Source organism: Pan paniscus, chromosome 8, assembly GCF_029289425.2.
Source record: "Pan paniscus chromosome 8, NHGRI_mPanPan1-v2.0_pri, whole genome shotgun sequence".
Classification (NCBI taxonomy): Eukaryota; Metazoa; Chordata; class Mammalia; order Primates; family Hominidae; genus Pan; species Pan paniscus.
In genome coordinates this window covers 115,571,950-115,594,841 of record NC_073257.2, presented here as the reverse complement: position 1 = coordinate 115,594,841, position 22,892 = coordinate 115,571,950, and the positions used below count along the sequence as shown (strand labels likewise).

The 22,892-nt window shown below is 53.6% G+C and overlaps 1 protein-coding gene and 1 long non-coding RNA gene across 6 annotated transcripts in view; one reads left to right on the top strand and one right to left on the bottom strand.

Annotated features, from left to right (window-relative positions):
* The window catches only part of SH3PXD2A (SH3 and PX domains 2A), a 261,615-nt gene that overhangs the window by 147,316 nt on the left and 91,407 nt on the right, over nucleotides 1-22,892 (top strand). For 3 of the 5 annotated variants that reach the window (XM_034931423.4, XM_034931425.4, XM_034931424.3), the window contains exon 6: nucleotides 15,090-15,118. In XM_034931423.4, coding sequence (XP_034787314.1) covers nucleotides 15,090-15,118 — 29 coding nt within the window. Of the gene's footprint in view, nucleotides 1-14,686; nucleotides 14,821-14,936; nucleotides 15,119-22,892 lie in introns of those variants that run through there. The other 2 variants (XM_034931426.3, XM_055093343.2) reach the window with 2 other exon arrangements.
* Nucleotides 15,222-22,892, bottom strand: part of LOC117974716 (uncharacterized) — a 64,812-nt gene continuing 57,141 nt past the window's right edge. Inside the window, exon 3 of the long non-coding RNA XR_004664846.3 lies at nucleotides 15,222-22,429. This is a non-coding gene — a long non-coding RNA (uncharacterized LOC117974716). The remainder of the gene's footprint in view (nucleotides 22,430-22,892) is intronic.

The following is a 22,892-nucleotide window of genomic DNA, read 5'->3' as shown; positions in this document are numbered from 1 at the left end:
CAGGGACTGGCACCTGGCTGCAGGCTGTTCCCTGGGGGCAGGGGTGCTGGAGCATTCATGCACCCCTTTTCCCTCCCTCCAGGCCATCCCCAGACATAGCCGGAGGGAGCTGTCCAAAAAGCCTGTGTTTCCTACTGTGCTTAGGGTGACTGCCTGGGGTTTCCTGGTGCCCTTCTCCTGGGGAGGCCTGGGCTCCAACCTCCCACTGAGGGAGCCACTGGTTGGTGCTGCAGGAACCAGAGGAAAGAGCCTGGCAGCCACAGGGAAGGTCAGGAAGTCCCCACCACCACCCACCCCAGCTTGGGGGCCCGAGCTGAGGCCCTTTGTCACTAGCTGAGTTTCTGTAACGAGTGTGGAGACAGGACTGTGATTCACTCAAGGCCTGAGGTCGGCGCCAACAAAGGTTATCAGGAAGGCCTGCAGGGAGGAGGCCAGGCTCATGTGTCCCTTGTCCCAGAAGAGCCAGATCAGGGTACCAGAGACAGTCATTGAGCTTAAAGAGGCCAGGCAGGTCCCACACAGGTGCTCAAGCCAGGAGCGCAGGAGGACACTGGAAAGGGAGAGAGACTGTGGGGGCTGTGGGTGGGCAGGGAAGGCTGCCGGGGAGCTGGGCCTCCAAGTGAACTTGGGTGCTGAGGGACGGTTTGGAGGCAAAAGGAGAGGGAGACAGCCTGGGCCAGGGTGACCTTGAGTGCAGGCTTGGAGATTTCCCAGCAGAGGAGGGCAGGAGGGTAGGAAGGTAGAGAGAGACACACACAAAAGCTCACGATGGTTAGGAGTCAGCTGGCACTGGAGTCAAATCCCAGCTCTGCCACTGGGCTAGTGACTTAACTGACTATGCCTCAGCTTCCTCTTCTGGGACATGGGAGTAATGATAGCATCTTCTTCTTGGTGGGTGGCTACGAGGATTAACTGAAATAATGTACATGAAGTACAGTGAGCAGCTGGGCCGGGTGGTTCACACCTGTAATTCCAGCACTTTGGGAGGCTGAGGCAGGAGAATTGCTTGAGGCCAGGAGTTCAAGATGAGCCTAGGCAACATAGCAAGACCCTGTCTCTAAAAAAATGTTTTTTAATTTAAAAATATTGAAATACAGCCTGGCGCGGTGGCTCACGCCTATAATCCCAGCACCTTGGGAGGCTGAGGCAGGCAGATCACGAGGTCAGGAGTTCGAGACCAGCCTGCCCAACACAGTGAAACCCCTATCTCTACTAAAAATACAAAAATTAGCTGGGCATGGTTGGCAGGCATCTGTAATCCCAACTACTTGCAGGCTGAGGCAGGAGAATCACTTGAACCCAGAGGCGGAGGTTGCAGTGAGCCAAGATCGCACCTCTGCACTCCAGCTTGGGCAACAGAACTAGACTCCATCTCAAAAAAAAAAAAAATTGAAATATATAGTCCATAGCTAGCACATAGTAAGCACCCAGGGAGTATCACTTCCTAGGTACAAGACTCTGTTTTCAGACTTTAGCCCTCTCAGGGAGAGGGGTGAAGGAGGCCATAGACACTGTAGTCCAACTGCCAGAGGAGAGAGACACACGTGAGGCAATAGTGCAGGACATTAGCAAGAGCATCCAGGCTCCACTGTGATGCCAGGGTGGTTTCCATGACAACCAAGGTGATGTCACAGAGGACGGAGCACAGGAGGCCGCGGGCTGCTGCCAAGTCCGTCCTCATAAATAGGCAGGAAATGTACTGTCTGCACTTGCTGACCCATCTGTGACAATCAGGGATGACCTCCTGGAGGAAGTGGCACTTCCACTGAGCTCTACTCGGGGGGGAAAGGAGGGGAGAGCAGAGATGCAGGGTCTGCCTATCCTGCCAGGCAGGGATTGAGAACAGGTGGAGGATGCTCGGGATGGTGTTAGCAGCGTCTGACCAGCCTCTTGAGGCCATCCGGCAGCCCTGAGCTTGGTTACTGGTTGTCAGGGAATTCGTGCATTTATTCAGGAAACACGATTATAACCAGCCCTGGGCTGGGCCTGGCAAGACACATACAGTTCCTGCTCTCAGGGAGCCTACTGTTGAGGGGAAGAAATAGACAACAAACAAGGCAATGGCAAAAATATAAAGGGAATGGTGACAGCCACACAGGAAAATAATCCAGTGCTCTGCTAGAACAAGGTTTGGGGGGGTGCCAGAAAGTGTATTAGGCTGGGAGCTGGGGCCCAGGACAGCATTGATCCGGCATCACTGCCCCCAGAACTTAAAAAACCTCTGCTGAGAGGAGGCTGTAAAACCAGCCCTGGTGAGGCCAGGCCATCCTCAGGCTCCAGTCCAGCCACTGACCCACTGAGCAGCCACACCAGCAGCAGAACCACCAGGAGGCAGCCCAGGAAGCTTGACAGCTGCAGGTGCTCTAGAGGGGATGCTCCATCACCATCGGAAACCACAGTGCATCTCTTGAGCATGTGGTCATGGATGCTGTGACACTGTGACCCACTGTGCGGGTCACCAGCCACGTTTCTTCCTGTTGGACATTCTCGTGCCAGCCCTGAAGTTGTGACCTCCCTAAGGAAGAGTCTAGAACTCAGTGATGTCATTTGGGTATTTCTTTTTTTTTTTTTCTTTTTGAGACAGAGTCTTGCTCTGTCACCCAGGCTGGAGTGCAGTGGCACGATCTTGGCTCTCACTGCAACCTCCACCTCCCAGGTTCAAGCGATTCTCCTGCCTCAGCCTCCTGAGTAGCTGGGATTACTGGTGCACACCACCACACCCAGCTAATTTTTGTATTTTTAGTAGACAGGGTTTCACCATGTTGGCCAGGCTGGTCATTTGGGTATTTCTGACCCTGAGCCTTTGCCTTCGTTTTACCTTTCTCTTCACCACCTACTCCTCATTTAGCTTTTCTGTCTGGATTTTATGTGTCCTTCTTAGCCACAAGGTGGTAAATGAACAGTGTGGTGGTTAGGATTTGAGCACTAGACTGAGCCAGGTTGGCCTCCAATCCCATCTGTATCCCTCACAAGCTGTGTTACTTTGGGCAAGTCACATGCTCTCTCTGATCCTCCATTTCTCATCTGTAAAATGGGGATAGTAAGGGACTCTGCCACACAGGCATGTAGTGAGGATAAAATGAGCTGATGTGTGTCAAGGGTTTAGTTTAGCACCTGGCATAATGTAAATGCTTGACAAATGTAGTGCTCTTGTCAATAATAGTATTAATAATAATAAGAGCAGCACTACCACTCCCACCTTTGGGTAAGAAGAGCTCACTCAGGGTGGGGAGAACTGCTCAGTGGTGACTCCCACCAAGGCCTGGCCCACGCCCGCCCTTCCCTCCCCCTGTTTGCCACCATACTTTGGGGTTCATGGGCACAAGCCTGCTCCGGGACCTCGGGGGCTTTACCTTGGTGTAGAAGCTCAGGAGAGGTTGCTTGGTGGAGGACGGAGGTGGCGGCCCACGGCTGGCCTGCTGGGACCTGTAGTGGACAGGCTGGTGAGCAGGCAGGGCCCTCACTGTAGTTGCAGCTGAGCTGGCCCAGGAGCATTCAGGGTTGACAGGAAGGCAGCTGGAGAAGGCTGGCAGCATGGAGGTATTACCTAGGTATTACCTAGGGTTCCTGGATGGCCACCCTGCTGCAAGCAGGACACAGGCTTGTCCTGTGAGCCTGGAGCTGGAGGCCTCTTTGCAAAAGCCCAATCAGGGAAACTAAGGCACAGAGAGGGCTGCCACCACCCAGGTCATGCTGCCTGCTCAGACAGCCAGGCCTGGAACCCATGTCTCGGGCCTCACAGGCTGGGATGGCCCTGGTTTGGCATTTTACAGGACTCCTCCCTAGACCCCATCCTTTACATGTATGCTCTGGCAGACCCTGGGGAAGCCCCCAGGCCGCCCTGCACCCAGGCTAGCCCAGGAGCCACCCATCCCTGGGCACACAGGCCCTTAGCCAGGAGCCCGTTTGTCCTGCGTTTTGAGTGCCTGCTGTGAGGAGCATGGCAGCCACTGCCCTCTGTGGAACAGGCTCATTAAGTCAGCCTCTTGGTCCAGCATCGAGGGGGATCCAGACTTGGCTGTCACTCCTGTCGCCTCTGGGGAGACCCATCAGCCTGGCAGCAGCAAGGGATTCTGGGGGAATGTGAAAGTGATAACAGTCATTCAGATGGACCTGGAAGTCCCCAGCTCTGCCACCCCCAGTGCTGCCAGCCACCAGCCACCAGTGTGGTCTCAGCAAAGTGGCTTTACCCTGCAGAGCCTGGGTTTCTTCATCTCTGTACAGACACCCCAAGCCTTGCTCCCCCCTCCCACTGAGGCCAGCCAGGCCCGTGTCCCTGCTTCTTCCCATGCTGCTCCTCCTGCAGTGGCCACCGCCCCCACCTTCCTGGCACCTTCTCTCAGTGCCCTCCTTTGGCCAAGCCCATTCTGTCCCAGGTGGTTCTGTCATTTCCCCTGCAAGTCACAGCTCTTCCAGAGTCCCTCCCTCTCCCCTCTCGAGGGTGAACCAGTGCTGGCAGCAGGGCCCTGTGACTGGCAGGTGGAGCTGGAGCAGGTGGAGGATCTGTGTATGCGCTCCCTGTTACTGAGCCTGACTGTGCACGGGGGACTTTATGTGTATTAACTTGTTTATCCCCCAGCAATCCAATTAGGTGGATCATTTCAGTCTCTGCACTTTATAAATGAAGACAGAGACCCTAAATAATCTGTCTGGCAGAGCTGGGATTTGAACCTAGGCAGCTACACACACACAGAGAGACACATACACACACATGCACACACGCACCATGGGAGCCAAGCAAACCTTCTGGCCATACCATGTCAGAGTCTGGACTGTACTGTCCAATAAAGTAGCCAGTAGCCACGGTGGCTCTTTAAATCTAAGTCTTAATTAAACAAAATGAAAAATTCAGTGTTTGAGTCATACTGGTCACAATTCGGTGTTTGAGTGCTCAGCGCCACTGTGGCCAGTGGTACCATACTGGACAGGACAGATAGAGACTATTTCCATTACCCTGGAGAATTCTACTGGACAGCTCCTTTGAGGGCACCACTGTTGGGGACAGAATTGGAACATTCAGTGCTATTGGGGGTCAAAATCAGAGTGGGCTTTCTGGAGGAGGTGCCCCTTCCTTAGGCCTTGAAAGTTGTGAAACACTAGGCAGGGCAGGAGGGGGCCTGTGGTGGTTGCAGCACAGACAACCGAGTCTGCAGCCTTGCCTCCCATTGCAAGCTGTGTGACACCAGGCAAGTGACTTAAGCTGACTGAGGTGCATCTGTAAAATGGGGCTAACGCAGCTGCCTCTGTTGGGCTGGGCACATCTGGGTGCTTGGTGCTTGTGGGTTTGTCACATGGTGTCCAGGAAAGTCTGGGAGGTTCAGGTTCCTTCACTGTAAGAGGCGATCACCCGGGCCTCCCAGGGCCATGCAGGTGGGCTAGGTGTGTGGGAGGAGTGTGGGGCCCTCCGAGTCCTCTTTCCCACAGAGGCCAAGGCAGAAACAAGCACAGCCTGACTTTGGGTGGGCTCCTTGGCCTCCATGGGAAATAGGGAGCTCCTTGGCCCAAGCTCCCAGTCTCAGGTCGAAACTAGGCCAGGGCTGGGGAGTTAGGGGCCATCAGCCAAGGATCGACCCAAGAGGTCTGTGCTCTGCAGTGGGGCCCTGGTATCTGCCCGTGTGTCACACACACCCATACACACACGTGACACAGAGACCAGGCACATGTCTGCAGATGTGGCCAGTGTAGCTTGAGGGGCAAAGCAGTCCTCTGGCTCCCCCGACACAAGTACTCACCCCACCACCTGAACAAGGGAAACCAGAAGGAGCTAGAAATGTGATCCTCAGGCACAGAGCTGGTTCCGCAGCCTTCAGGGAGAATCTCTCTTTAGGAATACTGCCGCTGGGTTGTTCTCAGCAACTTCCTTCTAAAATCTGAGCTGCTTCCTCTGGGGCTCAGTCCAGCCCCAGCTGCCTGTCCTGCTCCCCCAAGACATACAGCCTTCTTGCCCTCCGCACCCAGCATGCACACACACACACACACACGCACACACACACAGGCTTACATCTGTTCCTGCCCCTGCACCGTTGCTCACACCATCCCTTCCACCCCAAATCTCCTTCCTGCTTCTGCTCTTTTTAAACAGTCTTCATCTTTCAAGGGCTAGCTCTAGTGCCCCATCTTCCACATAGCCCTCCCTGACCACCCCAGACCACTCTGATCTCCCTGTCCTGGAAATTTCTATACAGTGTTTCCTTTGACCAAGCTTTGGGGCACCTGATCACAAGGGAACTTGTATGTTGTCTTTTCGTGGGTGTTTGCCATCTCTTTCCAGCTAGATGGACAAAAAAATAAAAAAGAGGGCAGGACAGTGTGTCTTCTGCCACTCTCTTACTTCATACACAAGACTGGGTCTACAACAGACCTTCAGTCAAGATGTGGATGGATGGTGGATGAATGATGGATGGATGGATGGTGGATGGATGGTGAATGGATGATGGGTGAATGGTAGATGAATGATGGATGGATGATGGATGAATGGTGGATGGATGGCTGGATGATAGGTGGATGGATGATGGATGGATGGATGGATGATGGTGGATGGATAGATGGATGATGGATGGTGGATGGATGATGGTGGATGGATAGATGGATGGATGGATGGATGGATGATGGACGGATGGTGGATGGATGTTGGATGGATGGTAGATAGATGATGGATGGCTGGATGAAGGATGGATGGATGGTGGTTGGATGATAGATGGCTGGATGGTGGATGGATGGATGGATGATAGATGGATAGATGGTAAATGGATGATGGATGGATAGATGGTAGATAGATGATGGACAGATGGATGACTGGATGAATGATGGATGGATGGATGATGGATGGTGGATGGATGGCTGGATGAATGATGGATGGATGGATGATGGACGGATGGATGACTAGATGAATGATGGATGGATAAATGATGGATGGATGGATGGATGGATGGTGGATGGATGGATGATGGATGGATGGTGGATGGATGGATAGATGATGGATGGATGGATGGATGATGGATGGCTGGATGGTGGATGGATAGATGGATAGATGGTAAATGGATGATGGATGGATGGATGGATGGTGGATGGATGGATGGATGGATGGATGGATGGATGGATAGTGGATGGATGATGGATGGATGATGGATGGCTGGATGGTGGATGTATAGATGGATAGATGGTAAATGAATGATGGATGGATGGATGGATGGTGGATGGATGGATGATGGATGGACTTGGAGAGAGTCAGGGAAGGTCTTTAAATATAGGATATCCTCCTTGACCTGCTCCTCAGGGACTTCGTTGTTGAACCCCATCACCCCATTTTGTCACTCCCCCTCCCATGGTTCCCTAGGTCTGGCATGTAGCCCCTGGAAGTCCAGGGAACCCCCATAGCCAAGAACAGTCTGGCATTTACACAGGGAGCAGGTCTCAGGTGGCCTGAGGAGGAGCTCCTAGCACTCCATGGCAGTGGGCTGAACTGGCAATCCCCTGCCCCATTTTGCCCTCTAAGAAATCAACTGTATTTCTGCCATCCTCCCCACTTCCCCTAACCCTGCCTCCTCCCACTCCCATGGACTGCTGCTCAGTGTCACCATCTAGGTGGGACTCCTTGGAATGCACCTGATGGGAACCCAGGCCTGTCTGTCATCATGGTCCTGCATCAGTGCCCTGAGTGACAGAGCCAGGGTCTCACACAGGCCACACTGAGAAGGTAGGCAGTCAGCACCTCCTGCATTGCGGCCACCATCCACACTCCTAGTCTAGCCCCCTGTGAACCCAGGCTATTGGGCTACGGGTCCTTTCCATGGGCCAGATGCCATTTAAGAGCTTTGCACATTATCCCATGTAATCCCCACGACAGCTCTGTAAGATAGCAACTATTTTAACCCCCTTTTACAACCGAAGGTACAGAGAGGTGAAGTCACTTGTTTATATCACAAAGCACTAGGTGGCTGAACCAGGGTTCTAACCCACCTGCCCTTTTAACTCCCTGCTCTGAGGCCTGGACATGGTAAAACTTGTCCTGTGGCTGAAGACACACTTAGGGCCTTTGCCCAGAATAGTGGAACGAGTCAGAGGAGACAGACAGACAGTGCTTTGTTCTTTTGCTGTGGACAGGGCAGCAGCAGAGACCCTCTGGGATGTTCAGGAGACAAAATGCCTGGGGGGTGGGGTTCTGGGGTCTATGATGGCCATAGCATCTGGCCTCTCTGGGATGCAGCCTGGGGAGCCCCAAGACCCCTTCTCTCCGCAGGAATTCAGCTTTTTCACCCAGGGCAGGAATTCCGGCCCCTCTGGACAAGCCACATGGTCACAATGGGGTCCATTCTCAGAACCCTGGAAAACACAGGCCCTGCGGAGAAAGGACAGATTCTTGTTAAACACAAGGGCCCTCAGTGCCACGATTTAGATCAGGGAGCAAATGGGGGCAGAGAATGGCCTGCAGGCCCCTCTGTCTGTCTTGCCTGGAGGTTGCTGCCTCTGGAGACCATTCCATGCAAAGGCTCTCAAAAGCCAGAACAAAAACCCAGCTAGGGGCTAAGGGGTGGAAAAAAAACCCCAACTCTCCAGACCTCAGTGACCCAAAGCCCCTTCGCCCAGCCCTTTGCTCAGACCTTCCTCACTTGGTTTCTGGAAGAACATGCTCCATCTCACTATGGAGGTTTCACAGATAATTCGAATTCTCACAATAGCCCTGTGAGGACACTCAGAGTAGCCTCCTGTTAGGACTGGGGAATCCGAGGGCTCCTGCCACAGTAGGAAATATCACACTGCAGCTCGATACGCAGACAGACATCTGATGCAGGTACCACAAAACAGCCTTGCCAGGGGTGACTCGCTGATCATTTCTAGTCTGTTCTTCTTAAAATGCTCATTGGGACCATTAAATTGATTCTGAAACTCACTAATGGGTCACTGCCTGTCATTTGAAAAGCACTAGTTTGAAGTGGCTTGTCCAGGGTCACCAGCCCCTGAGGGGGCAGAGCTGGGCCCAGAACCCGGGTCTGTGGACATTCAGCACTGGACTTTGACAGCCCCTCTCCTGCCCCCAACCCCCAGCTGTCAACCTCTCCTCTTAACAAAATTTTCCTCCAGCCAGGATCTGACCAAATCACTCCCCAATTCTGCAAACTTCTGGATTTCACAGCCAGACATCAAAGCCCTGCTCAGCCTCGCCTTTCCTGGCCCGTCCACCCACTACCCCCACTGCCCAGTCCACAACTGTTTGGAGCTGCTTGCTCCTGCTTGTAGAGCTTTCCCCCTGCATCCCTCTGTGGATCCAAACCCCCTTGTCCTTTAAGGCCTCCTCCTCCAGGAAGCTACCTGGGATGTTCTGTAGCCCCCAGGACCTCTCTTTTCTCTGCACTGAGTGTAACCCCTCCTGTAATTCTCAGCGTGGATTGTCTGAGAATGTTGGCTTTCTCGTTGGACTTATGTCACATATATCTCTTCTGCCTGCCTGCACAGGCCTTAATGAGGTTGCCTACAGCGAGAGCTTAAAAAGTGCTTTTAGGTTGATAACAGCAGTCAAAATCATTATGTACCTCAAGAGCCCCACGTCACTCCCCTGGCCAAGGTTGCATCTTCTCAAGCCCTCATATTCTAGATAGTGCCCATGTCCCCAGTGACTGCTGGGCTCTGAAGGTCACCCCCAAGTCAGCTGTCTGGCAGCCCAGCCGGCCTCTTGAGCAGTTCCCAGTGGCTGTAGGCCCCGCAGACAGGCATCCTGGGCCCAGCAGCCAATGTCAGCTGGCAGACAGAAGGGTGAGAACATTAGGCTGGAAGTTCGTGTGTGTGTCCTTCTCTGCCAAGGCACTTGCCAGTGGGAGGGAGAGTGGTGAGGGGTGTGGCGGGCAGCGGACGGTACAACCCTGCAGCATTCAGCAGAACTCCACCTGGCAGGTACTCAGCACCCTTCCACAGAGCCAGCCCAGCCAGGCCCAGCCCCCTTTCCTCTCTCTCCCGTGCCTCAGTGGCTCTTCCTGGCTTCACCTCTCACTCTGGGAACACTGAACGGCAGGATGGCAAACTCCATTCCCCAGCGAGGGCCTGCTGCCCGCTGCTGGTGTGACCTCTCCTTGTGGCCAAATCCCTAGTGGGCCTCAGCGTGGCCCCTTTGGAGCACGGTGGGTCAGGGCTGTCTGTTTAGCTTCAGGAGCCTGGGCCAGCCACTGAAGCCTCAGACCTCAATCTCCTCATCCATGAAATGGGTGAGCACCTGCTCTGCCTACTTCAGAACACCAAAGAATAAATCCTGGGAGTTTTCAAGGGGAAGGCAGAGTGTGGGGAGCCATGTGTCAAAACAGGGGAACAACACATGTGAATTGTTCAGTGCCTTTCCTGCCCCCACCAGCCTCTCCCTGTGCAGTCTCCAACACCAGCCACTTCACTAGAGCATCCGGGGAGGGAGCACAGCGTGTCTGGCCAAGATAAAATGAAAGGAAAAAAGAAAAACCCTTTAGGGTCTACATTAGCATGAAAATGCAAGCCCTTTACATCTCTTGGTTTTGGGGCTCTGAGAGTTGGCCACTCCTTGGGAGGTTAAATGTGTCCTAATAGATGGGTCCAGAGGCGTGTGTCCATTCCTGTGGGTCGGGGATGAACACACTTCCTGGTGCTCGGCGCTAGACAGAGACCAGTGGTTGTTCTGGCATTTGCGAAAGCCCAAAACTCTGAAAGTGGGGCTGGAATCACACCTGCCTGGCACTGTCTGCCAGCATCGTGGTGAGGTCCTTAAGGAGAAGCTCCTTTTGTTTCAGGGGCTCTGTAGGACCCAGGTTTAAACAGGTCTTTGCCACCTGTGTAGCAACTGAGGTGGGTCAGATGGGCCCAGGTATGAAAGAATAACGACAAAGACAATTTATAGCAGTTTCTGTGCCGGCCATTGTGCGAAGCCCTTTCTACACACTGTACATTGCATCTTCCCCAAACCCCAGGGGTTTGGTGCTATTATTGTCCTCGTTCTACAGATAGAGAAGTAGAGGCTCAAGAGGCCAAGAAAGTAGATCAAGGGCACCCCCCTGCCCCCACTGCAAGCAGCAGGGATTCGAACTGGAGGCCTCCGTCTCCAGAACCTGCTCATCCAAACATAGCTTGCATCATCCTATGGGGAGGGGCCAAGAGAGGAACCGTATCACCTGGGGATGGGGCGGGGTGGGAGTAGAGGCCCCAGGAGTCCTTGTTTAGATGGGGAGGGATGGAGTGCTGGTTGGAGGAACTCCACCCCTCTTTCCCAGCCAGGCCAGACCTGTGGACCACAGGAGATCACCCATCCCAGTTTGTCCAGTTTGAGCCCTGAAAGTCCCATGTCCCTGTTTTCCTGGGACTGTGGGTCACTGTACCTGTGGTTTGAGTCACCCCTGGACCAGCTGCAGAGAATGAATGGCTGAGTGGTCTGATGGGAGCTGTTTTAGGACACAGCTTGGGAGGCCTTTTCAATTACATTAGCCTCTGGCAACGCTAGAGGGAGATGCTAGCCCCGCCCTTCCTCCCCTCCTCTTCTTCCTGTGGCTCCCTGGCCGATATGATTCAGCAGCAAGTCGGAAGCAGGCTAGACTGTGACCTACCAGGAGTGGAGTCACCGGCAGGGTGGGGGCTGTCAGCACCAGCTCAGGGCAAGACTTGGAGCAAGGAGGGAGTGTGGATTGGAGAAGGGGACTGATGGGAAGGGGGGGTGGTTCTTGAGTTGTTAGGGAACTGAGCCCCAGCAGAGGGCCCTGCTGTCCTGCCAGACTGGGACTGGTTATAGGGCAGTGGGAAGTGGTCATGGTGTGAAGGGGGATCCCTGCCTTTGCCTCTTGCCCTCGTATGTGAGGGATGGGAGAGTCCCAGCCACTGGATACCTAAACTGCTTATCACCCTATTCAGCAGCTAAAAATATGAAATGGCTTTGCTAAAGGATGCCCAACTGGAAACTTCCAGAAGGTCTCCTATTAGGGCAGCGCCTGCTCGGGCAGGAGGCCAGACACCCTGAAGGATTCAGGATTCCTCTTCGTTCCCACCATTCAGTCACAGCCTGGTGACCCCCACTGCCAGGACCTCAGCCTCCACCCCATTAACCCCGTGTGCTGATCAGGCCCTCTGGGCTCTGCCTTCTACTCCTGCATCCACTACTCCAGGAAGGGGTGGTGAGTGGGCATTTGTCTTGAGCCTCAGAGCAAGGCCTGGGTTTTCTGGTCCCCAGTCCTGGTCTCACCCACTCACTATGGCCTTGAGGAAGTTGTCCGGCTTCTCTAAGCTTTGGTCTTCTCACCTGCAAGAGGAGAGCCCACACACCCTGCAGGGAGGGACCCGGAAGTCCTCGGTGGGGAGGACTCTGAACTCTGACTGAAGGACAGGCAGGCCAAGAGATATTTTATAGAGGCTCCTTCAGCACTACAAGCACGTTGTTCTTACTGAGCATAAATGTTTCTTAGGGGTGGCTGGAGGCCTGATGGAGATTATGCAACACTGGAGCAGCCTCAGAATCCCCAGGGGAGTTTGTTGGAGCTGCAGACCATGCAGTAGGTTGGGGTGGGGCCCTGCATCTGAATTTTAACCACTTTCTAGATGATTCCATTGAATAGCAGGCTGAGAATCACCAACCAGGGCCTGGCACAAAGGAGGCCCTCCAAGCATGTGAGTTTTGTGTCTTCCCCACTCTTTTTTTTTTTTTTTTTTTTGAGACAGAGTCTCACTTGTCACTCAGGCTGGAGTGCAGTGGCACCACCACAGCCCACTGCAGTCTTGACCTCCTGGGCTTCAAGCAATCCTCCCACCTCAGCCTCCTTTATGGCTGGGAGTACAAGTGCTTGCTACCATGCCTAGCTAATTTATTTTTGGTAGAGATAGGGGGTCTCACTATGTTGCCTAGGCTGGTCTCAAACTCCCTGTCTCATAGGAACAGCCTGGGTAGCCTCAACCTGCTCAGAGCTGGAGAAGGCAGCCATCCCTGTGAGGCAGCCACCCCTGCCTGGGCTACTGGCAGCCAGGGGGATGGTCAGTGGGCCATCGGTCCTGGGCTTCTCCTGCCAGGACCAGCAGGAAAATTGTGGGACAGCAGAGGGCAGCTCCTCAGTGCCCTCACTCCCTGCCCTTCCCCAGTAGCCCTCAGTGAAAAGGCCTGAAAAGCTAATTTCCTCCTTGGGAGTGGAAAGTCTTCTGGGCAGGACACAGCTACGATCTAATACTCTCCTCCTCCTCTCTGGAATTCCCTGCACAGTTGAGCTTTTGGGGGGCACAGCTAGGACTCAGTCTCTGCCCAGTCTCCCTTCTGCAAGGGGGGCAAGCATGCCTTTGTTAAGGCCTTCCCTGGACTGACTGGTGGGAGCCAGGGGAGGGGGCAAATGGAAGCTCTCCCACCTTTCTGTAGTTCCTTTCCAAGGCAACGGTTTCCCAGATTCTCCTCTACACCATCCACGCTGCAGTTTTTATTCCTTCCGGTGGGCTTATAAACCACAGCCCTTCCCCAGATTGGGCAACCTTGGGCAATGGCTGAACCTCTGTTTCCTAATCTATAAAATGGATTAGGATGATAGGACCTTCCTCTTAGTGTGGGTGAGAGGATTGAAGGAGACATGGAATACCAAGGGGGTTCTCAAACAAGTTGGGGAAGGAAGGGGAGAGAGTCAGAAATGCAGATTCCTGGACCTTGCCCCCAGCATTCTGATTAAGTGGGTTCTAAGTTTTGGGAAAGGTCGATGCCTAGGAGAGGGGGAGCTCCCCACTCCTGGCTGTGCAGGCAAATCACCTTGGATATTAATAAACACTCCAATGTTGGAGGGCACCCCTAGACCTCCTGGATTGGAATCTTGGGGAGCCTCCATGAGGATGACTCTGCTCCTTTCCCTGGGAGCCTGCTGCCTCTTCCTCCAAGAGAACCCCCTTCCACCGCATCCCCCCAACCCCCCCACCCCCGCCTTTCCAGTGGCAGACTAGCGGGCTAGTTTGCTTCGACCAAAGATGGGCAGCAACTGGCATTTTCTTTGGCCCCTGGGGAAAATGGAAGGCATTTCCTTCGGACTCCGGAGAGAGCCCCAGCCAGCCCCTCCACTGTTCCCTGAGCACTGAACAGAACTTTCAGCCTTTAGGGGCATGTGAGGCTCAGATTAAGGGAGCCAGCTCACCTTTCCCAGTCCCCTGAGGATTGGTGAATGGAGGGGGGTGGGAGGAGTGGGGAGATAAGGAAAGCAGGAGCAAGGGCAGGATTTGGGAAATCTGCCCATCTTTGAGTCTGGACTCTTTGCTGGAGGGCAGGGCAGGTAAACGGAGGCTGGGAGGGTGCAGTGCCTAAGGTCACAGCAGTTACTTTCTCTGACAGCATTTGAACCCACTTCCTCAGAAGCTCCACTTCCGTTCCTACCGTTCCTGGCCTCCCAGTTAACCTTGCAGTATCCTCTGTCCCCCCACTCCCCGCTCCTCATCCCGACTCCCCAGCTGTAGCCTTTGAGAAGGACCTTATCCATGGCCTCTGCCATTCTCGGGGCGTGCAGTGAGAGGAAGCAGCCACAGTGGCCCCCAGCGAGTCTCGGGTCTAGGACAGGGGCAGACTTTAATCAAAGGATCACAGAAATCTGTGATTACCTGGCGGGTGGTGTTGAGGAAGACACGTTGAGGAGGTGACATTTCAGTAGTGACTTACGGGCTGAGTAGGCTGGGTTCACCTCCCAATTCTTTGCATCGCTAGGGCAAGCCACGCAAAGAATTGGGAGGTGAACCGCTCCGGTGGCGGGGAGAGCGGGCTCCCAGCGCTGGGTAGGGCCCGGGTTCCGGCGAGCGCCATCCCGGAGCGTCAGTTTCCCAGTTTGGGAAGTGAGGAGAACCTGCCTCGCCCTTCCCCGCCAAGGCTTAGGGAAGGTGAGCCCCCGTTAGCGGGGCGGGCTGGGGCGGGGCGGGGCGGGGCGGGCGAATCGCGCCCGGGGGCCGGGCTGGCAGGGGGCCCGCGGGCGGGCGGGCGCGGCGCGCAGTGCGTGCGGCTGCGGAGCGCGCGGCTAGCCGGCCGTGGGCATCACATGAGCAGCGGCACCGGGGACCGACCGCAGCCAGCCCGAGGGCGCCCCTGCAGCTGCAGCCCCGCGCTCGCGCCCGGCCCTAACCATGTCTATCTGTTGTTGCTTCTTTTTCAGGGACTATGGCAGTTCCAAGAGGAAATCAGGTAAGGGAGCCTCCGGGCGTTTTCCCTTCAGCCTTCCTTCCCGCTTCGTGCACGCGCCCCTCCGATCCTGCAGAGGACTTCTTGGGGGCGGGGAGGGGGGGGTTGTCCTTGCACGCCAGCCCACGGGTCCTGCCGGGCCAGGGGTACTTGCTTCACTTGCCCCTCCTCAGTACATGGCCCCTGAGACCCTTGGTCCTAGAACCCTCGTTCGCCTTCCACCGACTCGCTCGGGCTCCCGCTACCTCGCTGTCCCTAGTGGGTGTGGGGGTGGGTGCATGCGGAGTGCGTGGGTGGCTCGTGAAGGGGCTAGGCCCCCGCACGGTGAGCAGCCGGGTCCTCCACCCCCGGGCTGCGGCGGCCACTGCTGCGCAGTGCTAAGACTTCTCTGGTCCCTCTCGCGGTGCAGCGGTGATGGAAGGGTTAATAGAGACGCGGGGCTTTCCTGCGAGAAGGTGAAATTGAGAACCGGGACTGAAAAGGGGTCATCCTTGAGTGACTTGAGTTTTTAGCGCCTGCACCACAGACCTTCTTCCCTCCCCCAACTCTGAGCGTGTCCTTGCTGCGGAGGTGGGGACTCTGCGTTTTGGCAGCTGAGACGCACTTGGGAGGGGGCCGACCCGACTCCCCCCCAACCCCCTCCCCGCCCCCCGCATTGGCCTGACAGGTGCCAGGGCCCGCCCAGAGTTTGGAAGGGGGTGGAGGCAGGGAGAGAGGCGGGCCAGCCCTCGGAGCTGTGGGCTGAGGGTAGAGCAGGATTGTCTCTGGAAGTGGGAGGCTGGGCTCCCCAAATGGCAAACGCCTGGATGTGGGCGGGCTGTAGTTAACTGGGGGAGAGTGGTCCCTAGGAGTTAGGGCTGTGTGTGTGCTGAAGTGGGGGCGGGGACAGACTGCTGCAGCGATCCGTGCTGACACGTGGATTGGCCATACTGACAGGGTGGCTGTACCTTGGGGTACATCTGGCCCTTGGGGATGTAGGAGGTAACACGTGGCTCCTGTGAATGGCTCCTGTGCCCAAGTGCCTTGGCCTGTGGATAGGTTGAGGGGAGTGCCCCTGTGTGGTGGATGGATGTAGAGTGGGGTAGATGTAATTGTATGATATGTATGTTTCTGTGTGTACAAGTGCTTGCTCACGTGCCTATTGGGACAGGGAAAGTTGTGTCCTGGTTTATGTGTTGGGGGCGTGTGTGGCTGTGGGGTTCTGTGCACATGTGTGAGTCATGATAGCTGTGTGCTGTGAGGGTATGTTTACTTGTTTGGGTGCATAGGCTGGGGTTGTGTGTGTGGTTGAGATATATCTGGTTATGGGTTGGAGTCTGTGTTTGTGTGTATTTGTGTACCAGTTTGGGACACGTCTAGCTGTGGGATGAGGTGTGTGTGCACTTGCCTATCACCTGGGTCTGGGGTGTCTCAGGCAGGCACACCCACTGGTGCAGAAGGCCATTTCCTCCTGTGAACTGTGGGGTGAGCCTGGGGAAGAGCATTCCTCCACTGTCACTCCAGGCAGGTCTCAAGTGGGAGAATGGAAGGCGCAGCAAAATGGGGGTTGTGTTCTGTCACCGCCCCCACAGGAAGCTTGCCCTGGGCCTCAGACGTATAGTGTCCTGGTTGAACCTGGGCTCAAATTCTGGCTCTGTGTGACCTTAGGCAAGTTTCATAACTTCTCTGTGCCTCAGTTTCCTCATTTTCTTTAAAACAAAGATGCTAATGTTATCTGCCTCACACATAGAGGATTAAGTATGTTAATGTGGAATAGTCCTGGCACCGAATAACTACTGTACAAGTATCAGTTCTCAGCAGCAGCAGCAGTAGCACTTTCTGAAGGCCTGGGACCTATTCCTGCCTCCATTGCCACTTTTCTCCCTATGTGACCTTGGGCAAATTCCTTCTCTATGCTGGGCCTCAGTTACCCCCATAAAGGCAAGAGCTGGAACAAATAACCTCTCAGGTCCCCCGCCACAATCTCTGGGGCTCAGCTTCTGTGCTGCTTCCTAAGCAATGCAGGGCCACACCCAGGCTGCCTCCCCCAGGGAAAGCCAACCCCCAGTTTCTCTGTCTTCCACTCTCACGCCAGGAAAAGGATGGATGGAGAAATTTAATTTATATTGGTGTGCTTATGATAATGGCCACTTAGTGTCATGGTTGAAAATGCCAGCTCTGAAGCCAGACAGCTGGAGTTGAGAGTCTGGCTTCTCTCCTCTGTGACCTTGGGTAGATTTCTTAGCCTCTCTGTGCCCATTACCTCTTCTGTACATTTGGGATAATATTCATACCCATTTTGTGATGGTTTATTATGTGTCAACTTGGCTGGGCCACAGTGCCCAGATATTTGGTCAAGCATTATTCTAGATGTTTCTGCAAAGGTGTTTTCTAGGCGAGATTCATATTTAAATAAATCAGTGGATTTTGAGTAAAGCAGATTACTCTCCATAATGCAGGCTAGCCTCATCCAATTGGTTGAAGGCCTCTTAATAGAACAAAGACTGACACACACACACCCGCCCTCAGCAAGGAGGAGTTCTGCCAGCAGCTGCCTTTGGACTCAGCTGCAGCTCTTCCCTTAGTCTCTGCCGGCCTCCCCCATCACATTTTGGACTCTCAAACCTCCACAATCACATAAGCCAGTTCCTAAAATAAATCTCCCTCTGTCTTCAAGCTCTCTATGCACCTCCCGTTGGTTCTGTTTCTCTGGAGAACACTGACTAATACACACCTCATATGGTTATAACGAAGATTAGATAAACTAATATAAGTAAGCATGTTTAGAACACTGCCTGCCACCTAGAAAGCTCCCCTGGAAGTGCTAGATGCTGTTATTGAATGAGCATCTACTATGTGCGAGGACATTTTCACGTTTCCTCATTTGCTGATCAGAGCCACAGTACATGATGGGTGGTGGGATTCCCATTTTGCAGATGAGAAGCTGAGGCTCCGATGGGGTGACTGCCCACACACAGTCCTTGGCAAACTGAGGATTGGAGTCCATGTTTAGGGCTCTGTTCTGCTCTATAATGAACCTCACGAAGCTTCCCAGGGTCACTCCAGCCAGGGACATTTGCGCAGAGGAAATGGATGCCATTCTGGGGTTCACTGTAAATCTCTTACTGAGCATAGAGCTTAGACTTGAGGCAAGGCTTAGGGATGGTGGAGTCAACAGAAGAAGAAAGTTCTCAGGAACTTTCTGGAGGAAGCAAGGCTGGTGACCTTGAAAACTGAAGGACAGTTTGGCCTCAAATTTATCTGCATCTTTCTTCCCTCCATTGAACCTGCTCCTTCCAGCATCTTCCCCATCTCAGGAACTGGCACCATCCACCCCACTGCTCAAGCCCAACATCTAGAAGTCACTCGTTTTTTGTTTTTTGTTTCTTTGAGACAGATTCTCCCCTGTTGCCCAGGCTGGAGTGCAGTGGCATGACCTTAGCTCACTGCAACCTCCGCCTCCTGGGTTCAAGTGGTTCTCTTGCCTCAGCCTCCCGAGTAGCTGGGATTACAGGCACCTGCCACCACACCTGGCTAATTTTTGCAGTTTTAGTAGAGACAAGGTTTCACCATTTTGGCCAGGCTGGTCTCGAACTCCTGACCTTAAGTGATCCACCCATCTCAGCCTCCCAAAGTGCTGGGATGACAGGCATGAGCTACTGTGCCTGGCCGAGAAGTCATTCTTGACTCTTGTCTTTCTTTTACCTGCCAACTCAAGCTGCAGAACCACCTGTCTCCCCACCTCCACCATCACATGCGTTAGAAGCCCCCTTCATCTCTCCAGGAAGACCCCACCTTCCTACCTGGTCTCACTGCTTCTCTATTAGACCTCTATCTGACATTCTGCACACCACAGCTAGAGTGAGCTCTTAAAAAATATTGATCAGCTGGGTGCAGTGGCTCACTCCTGTAATCCCAACACTTTGGGAGGCCAAGGCAAGAAGATCACTTGAGCCTAGGAGTTCGAGACCAGCCTGGGCAACAAAGCAAGATCCTCTCTCTACCAAAAAAATAAAAATAATAAATTAGCCGGATGTAGTGGTGCAGGCCTGTAGTCCCAACTACTCAAGTGGCTAAGGTGGGAGGATCACTTGACCCCAGAAGTTTGAGGTTGCAGTGAGGCATAATTGTGCCACTGCACTACAGCCTGGGCAACAGAGAGAGACCCTATCTCTAAATAAATAAATAGGAAGGAAGGAGGGAGGGAGGGAAGAAGGGAAAGAAAGAAAGAAAATAACATACTTTCCTGCTTAAATTCCCCCAGGGACTCCATCCCACCCAGAACTAATTCCCTACCCTGGCTCACAGAGCTTGTGTGACTTGGCCCCTGGCTGCCTTCCTGACCTGGGCTTTACCCCTCTCGTCCCCACCCATCACACTGCTCAGCCACACCAGTCACCTTCTGCTCCTTAAACGCATCAAACACATTCTTCTACGTGGCCTTTGTACTTGCTCTTCCCTCTTGCCTGTAATGTTCTTCCCTGATCTTTCACATGGCTGGCTCCTTAAGATTTCTGCTTAAAACTGTCACCTTCTCAGCGAAGCTGCCTGATCCTGCACTGTCCAGCCTCCCCCGCAGATTACTCCTCTTCTTCCCTCCTCATCGCTTCCCACACTCTAGTGATCCTGTGTGTTTGCTTGCTTCTTCTCTGTCTCCCACCACCTCGAGAGCAAAGACCTTGGCTGCAGGGCTTGCACCAGCCCCAGGGTCCACTGGTACTTTTTGAATGGGTGGGTGGATGGAAGAAAGCATGCATGAATGAGTGAACCTTGTTCAGGGTCAGGAAAGAAAGGTCATTGTGGCTTCAAATTGGGGATCATTGCCTGGAAAGAGGAGACGTTTTTCTGGTTTGGGAGCAGAGAGCGGGAGGCTTTGGTAATCCAGAGAGAGCACATGCACAAAGGTAGAGGGATAGGACTAAGTGTGGCTTGTTTGGAGACTGACCTAACTGAGCATCAACTATGCCAAGCACTGCGCAAGGTGTCGAGGCTATAGGAACGTGCCTTTCTACCCTAGAGAAGTTTGCAGTCTGCTATGGGTGATGAGCTATATAGAAGAATATACTATTAGATGGAGGGAAGTGAGGGAGCAACATGGTTACCTGAGGAAGAGCAGTCCAGGCCAAGGGCACAGCAAGTGCAAAGGCCCTGGGGTGACGGTGTGTGCTGGCTGCTCATGATGCAGTAGGGAGGCCTGTGGCTGGGATGAAGAATAGTGGAGGGTGAAGTGGAAGGAGGTGAGAGCAGAGATGTAGCTGGCGGTGGGGAGGGAATAGGGTGAAGCAGCACCATGTAGGGCCTTGCAGGACATTCTAAGGATTTTGACTTTCATCGAGTGAGATGAAGATTCACTGAGGGGTTCTAAGTAGAGGCAGGGACATGATCTGGCTTCAATCATAGAATGATGGGGATTGACTAGGCAGGATGGGTTATGATGTGCAAGGTCGCAGGGGGCGGCTAGCCAGGTGAGATAGGATGTGGGCTCTGGCAGCAGTGGAGGGGGCAAGGCACTGCGGGTGTTGGACAGACTCTGATGATTGGATGTGGGCCTCAAGGGAGAGTTTGTGTGGGAGCTGGGAAACACCTGCATCAGGTTGCCTGGGGTCCCACTCTCAGGCCGACAACTTGCCAGTCATGTGACTTGGGCAAATCCCTTCGCCTCTAAGAACAGATTATCTCACCTGTTCTGTTATATCAGCCAGGGTTCAACTAAAGGAACAGAAGGAGTGGGAGGTATATATTAAGTGAAGTAGTGTAAGGAACTAGCTTACACAATTGTGGGGGCTGGCTAGGTAAGTCTGAAATCCTATGGCAGGTCATGAAAGGGGGCAGGCTGGACCCCCAGGCCCAGGCTGGAGCTGCTGTCCGCAGATGAAATGTCTTCAGGGAAACCTCCACTCTGCTGAAGGCCTTTCAGCTATTGACTCAGGCCCACCCAGAGTGTTTTAGATAATTTCCCTTACTTAAAGTCATCCGGTCATGGTCTTTAATAACTATAAAAATACATTCCCGACCAGGCGCAGTGGCTCATGCCTGTAATCCCAGCACTTTGGGAGACTGAGGCAGGTGGATCACCTGAGGTCAGGAGTTTGAGACCAGCCTGGCCAACATGGCAAAACCCCGTCTCTACTAAAAATACAAAAAATTAGCTGGACATGGTGGCAGGTGCTTGTAATCCCAGCTACTGGGGAGGCTGAGGCAGGGAGAATCTTGAACCCAGGAGGTGGAGGTTGCAGTGAGTCGAGATCATGCCATTGCACTCCAGCTTGGGCAACAGAGCGAGGCTCTGTCTCAAAAAAAAAAAAAAAAAAAATTCCCCAGCAACACCTAAATTAATGTGTGATTGCATAACTGGGGACAGTAGCTTAGCCAGGTTGATGTGTACCACCTGACCATCATACCTGTCAAATGGGGTTGTTAGAGTAGCAGCGACCTGGCTTGCCCCAAAGTGCACAGGGTTCAAGGAGGTGATGCCCTTTGAGGGGTTTTGTGCTGTGCCTGGCAGTAGGAAGGGCCTGTTGTTGTTAGCTGTTGTTGCTTCCCCAAGGTGGGCACTGCTCCAGGAGCCCCAGTGGGGCTGGAGCAGACTCCCCAGAGCAAGGGGTTCTCTTGAGACCTGCAAAGATCTCATGCCTCTCACCCAGTTCTCTAAAAAGCTGCATTTCGCCAGGGCGCCTAGCCGGGAAGTTCTGAGATGCGCCACTAGGGGGCACAGGTGGCCACGGAGCCTCGGGATTGTCAGGGCCCTGAGGCTGTGGTCAGGAGAGCCTGATGGTTCATCCAACCCAGGAGTCCTGTGGAAGCTCCAGCTCGTTTACATGCAGATGAGGTTGCTCAAGAGTGTTGTTACAAGCTTGTTCTCTTAGGCAAGTGTTGATGTTCCTCGTGAAATCCTGTTTACTTTATTCTTCTCCTTGGAAAAGTAGTGAGCTCAGCCCCACTTCTATCTCAGTGATCATAAAACTGTATTATTGGCTGAGTTCATGAGATCAGCATTAATGTAGTTTCACTGCAGAGAAGCAATGTTGCCTGGGGTTGACAGTTTAGGTTTTGGCAACAGGCAGACAGGGTTTGAACCCCAGCTCTGCCATTTGTTATTGCCGTTTTAATTATTGATAGATTAAGAAAGAAGGGGAGAAGTTGGTCTTTGAGTTGAGACATTTATTTCCATTCTGTGAGACCCAGGAGGGGACGACAGGGCGTAGACTCAGCCATTGCTGAGTATTCCGTTGCGTTAAAAACGTGGACTCTGGAGCCAGAATGCTTAGTTTCATGTCCCGGCTCTGCCTGCTGTGTGATCTTGGGCAAGTCCTTTTCTATGGCTCATTTCTTCACCTGTAAAATAGGGATAATCAGGTTTTTTTCATGGGGTTGAGGATTGAATGAAAGTTCCTGAAGTGATAACTCCAGCACTGTGCCTGGCCCAGAGGAAGCACTAAGGGTGAAGCAGCTTTTACTATGAATAGGAGGCAGCACCGGAGGGGTTCGTCTCAAACAGGAGAGAGCGCTGGTTTCGGCTTTTGCCCTTTCTCCAGAGTGACTCCTCAATCAGACAGGGGGAAGGTGGGGCATGCACTATCTCATCATTGCCAGGAGCCTCCCTGCAGCAACCAGGGTAGGTGGTCTTGTCCCATTTTATAGACCAGGAAAGGGAAGTTAAGGAACTTGCCCTAGGTCAGCCAGACACAGGATTCTCTTTTTTTTTTTTTTTTTTTTTTTGAGACAGAGTTTCACTGTTTGCCTGGGCTGGAGTGCAGTGGCACAATCTCGGCTCACTGCAACCTCCACCTCCTGGGTT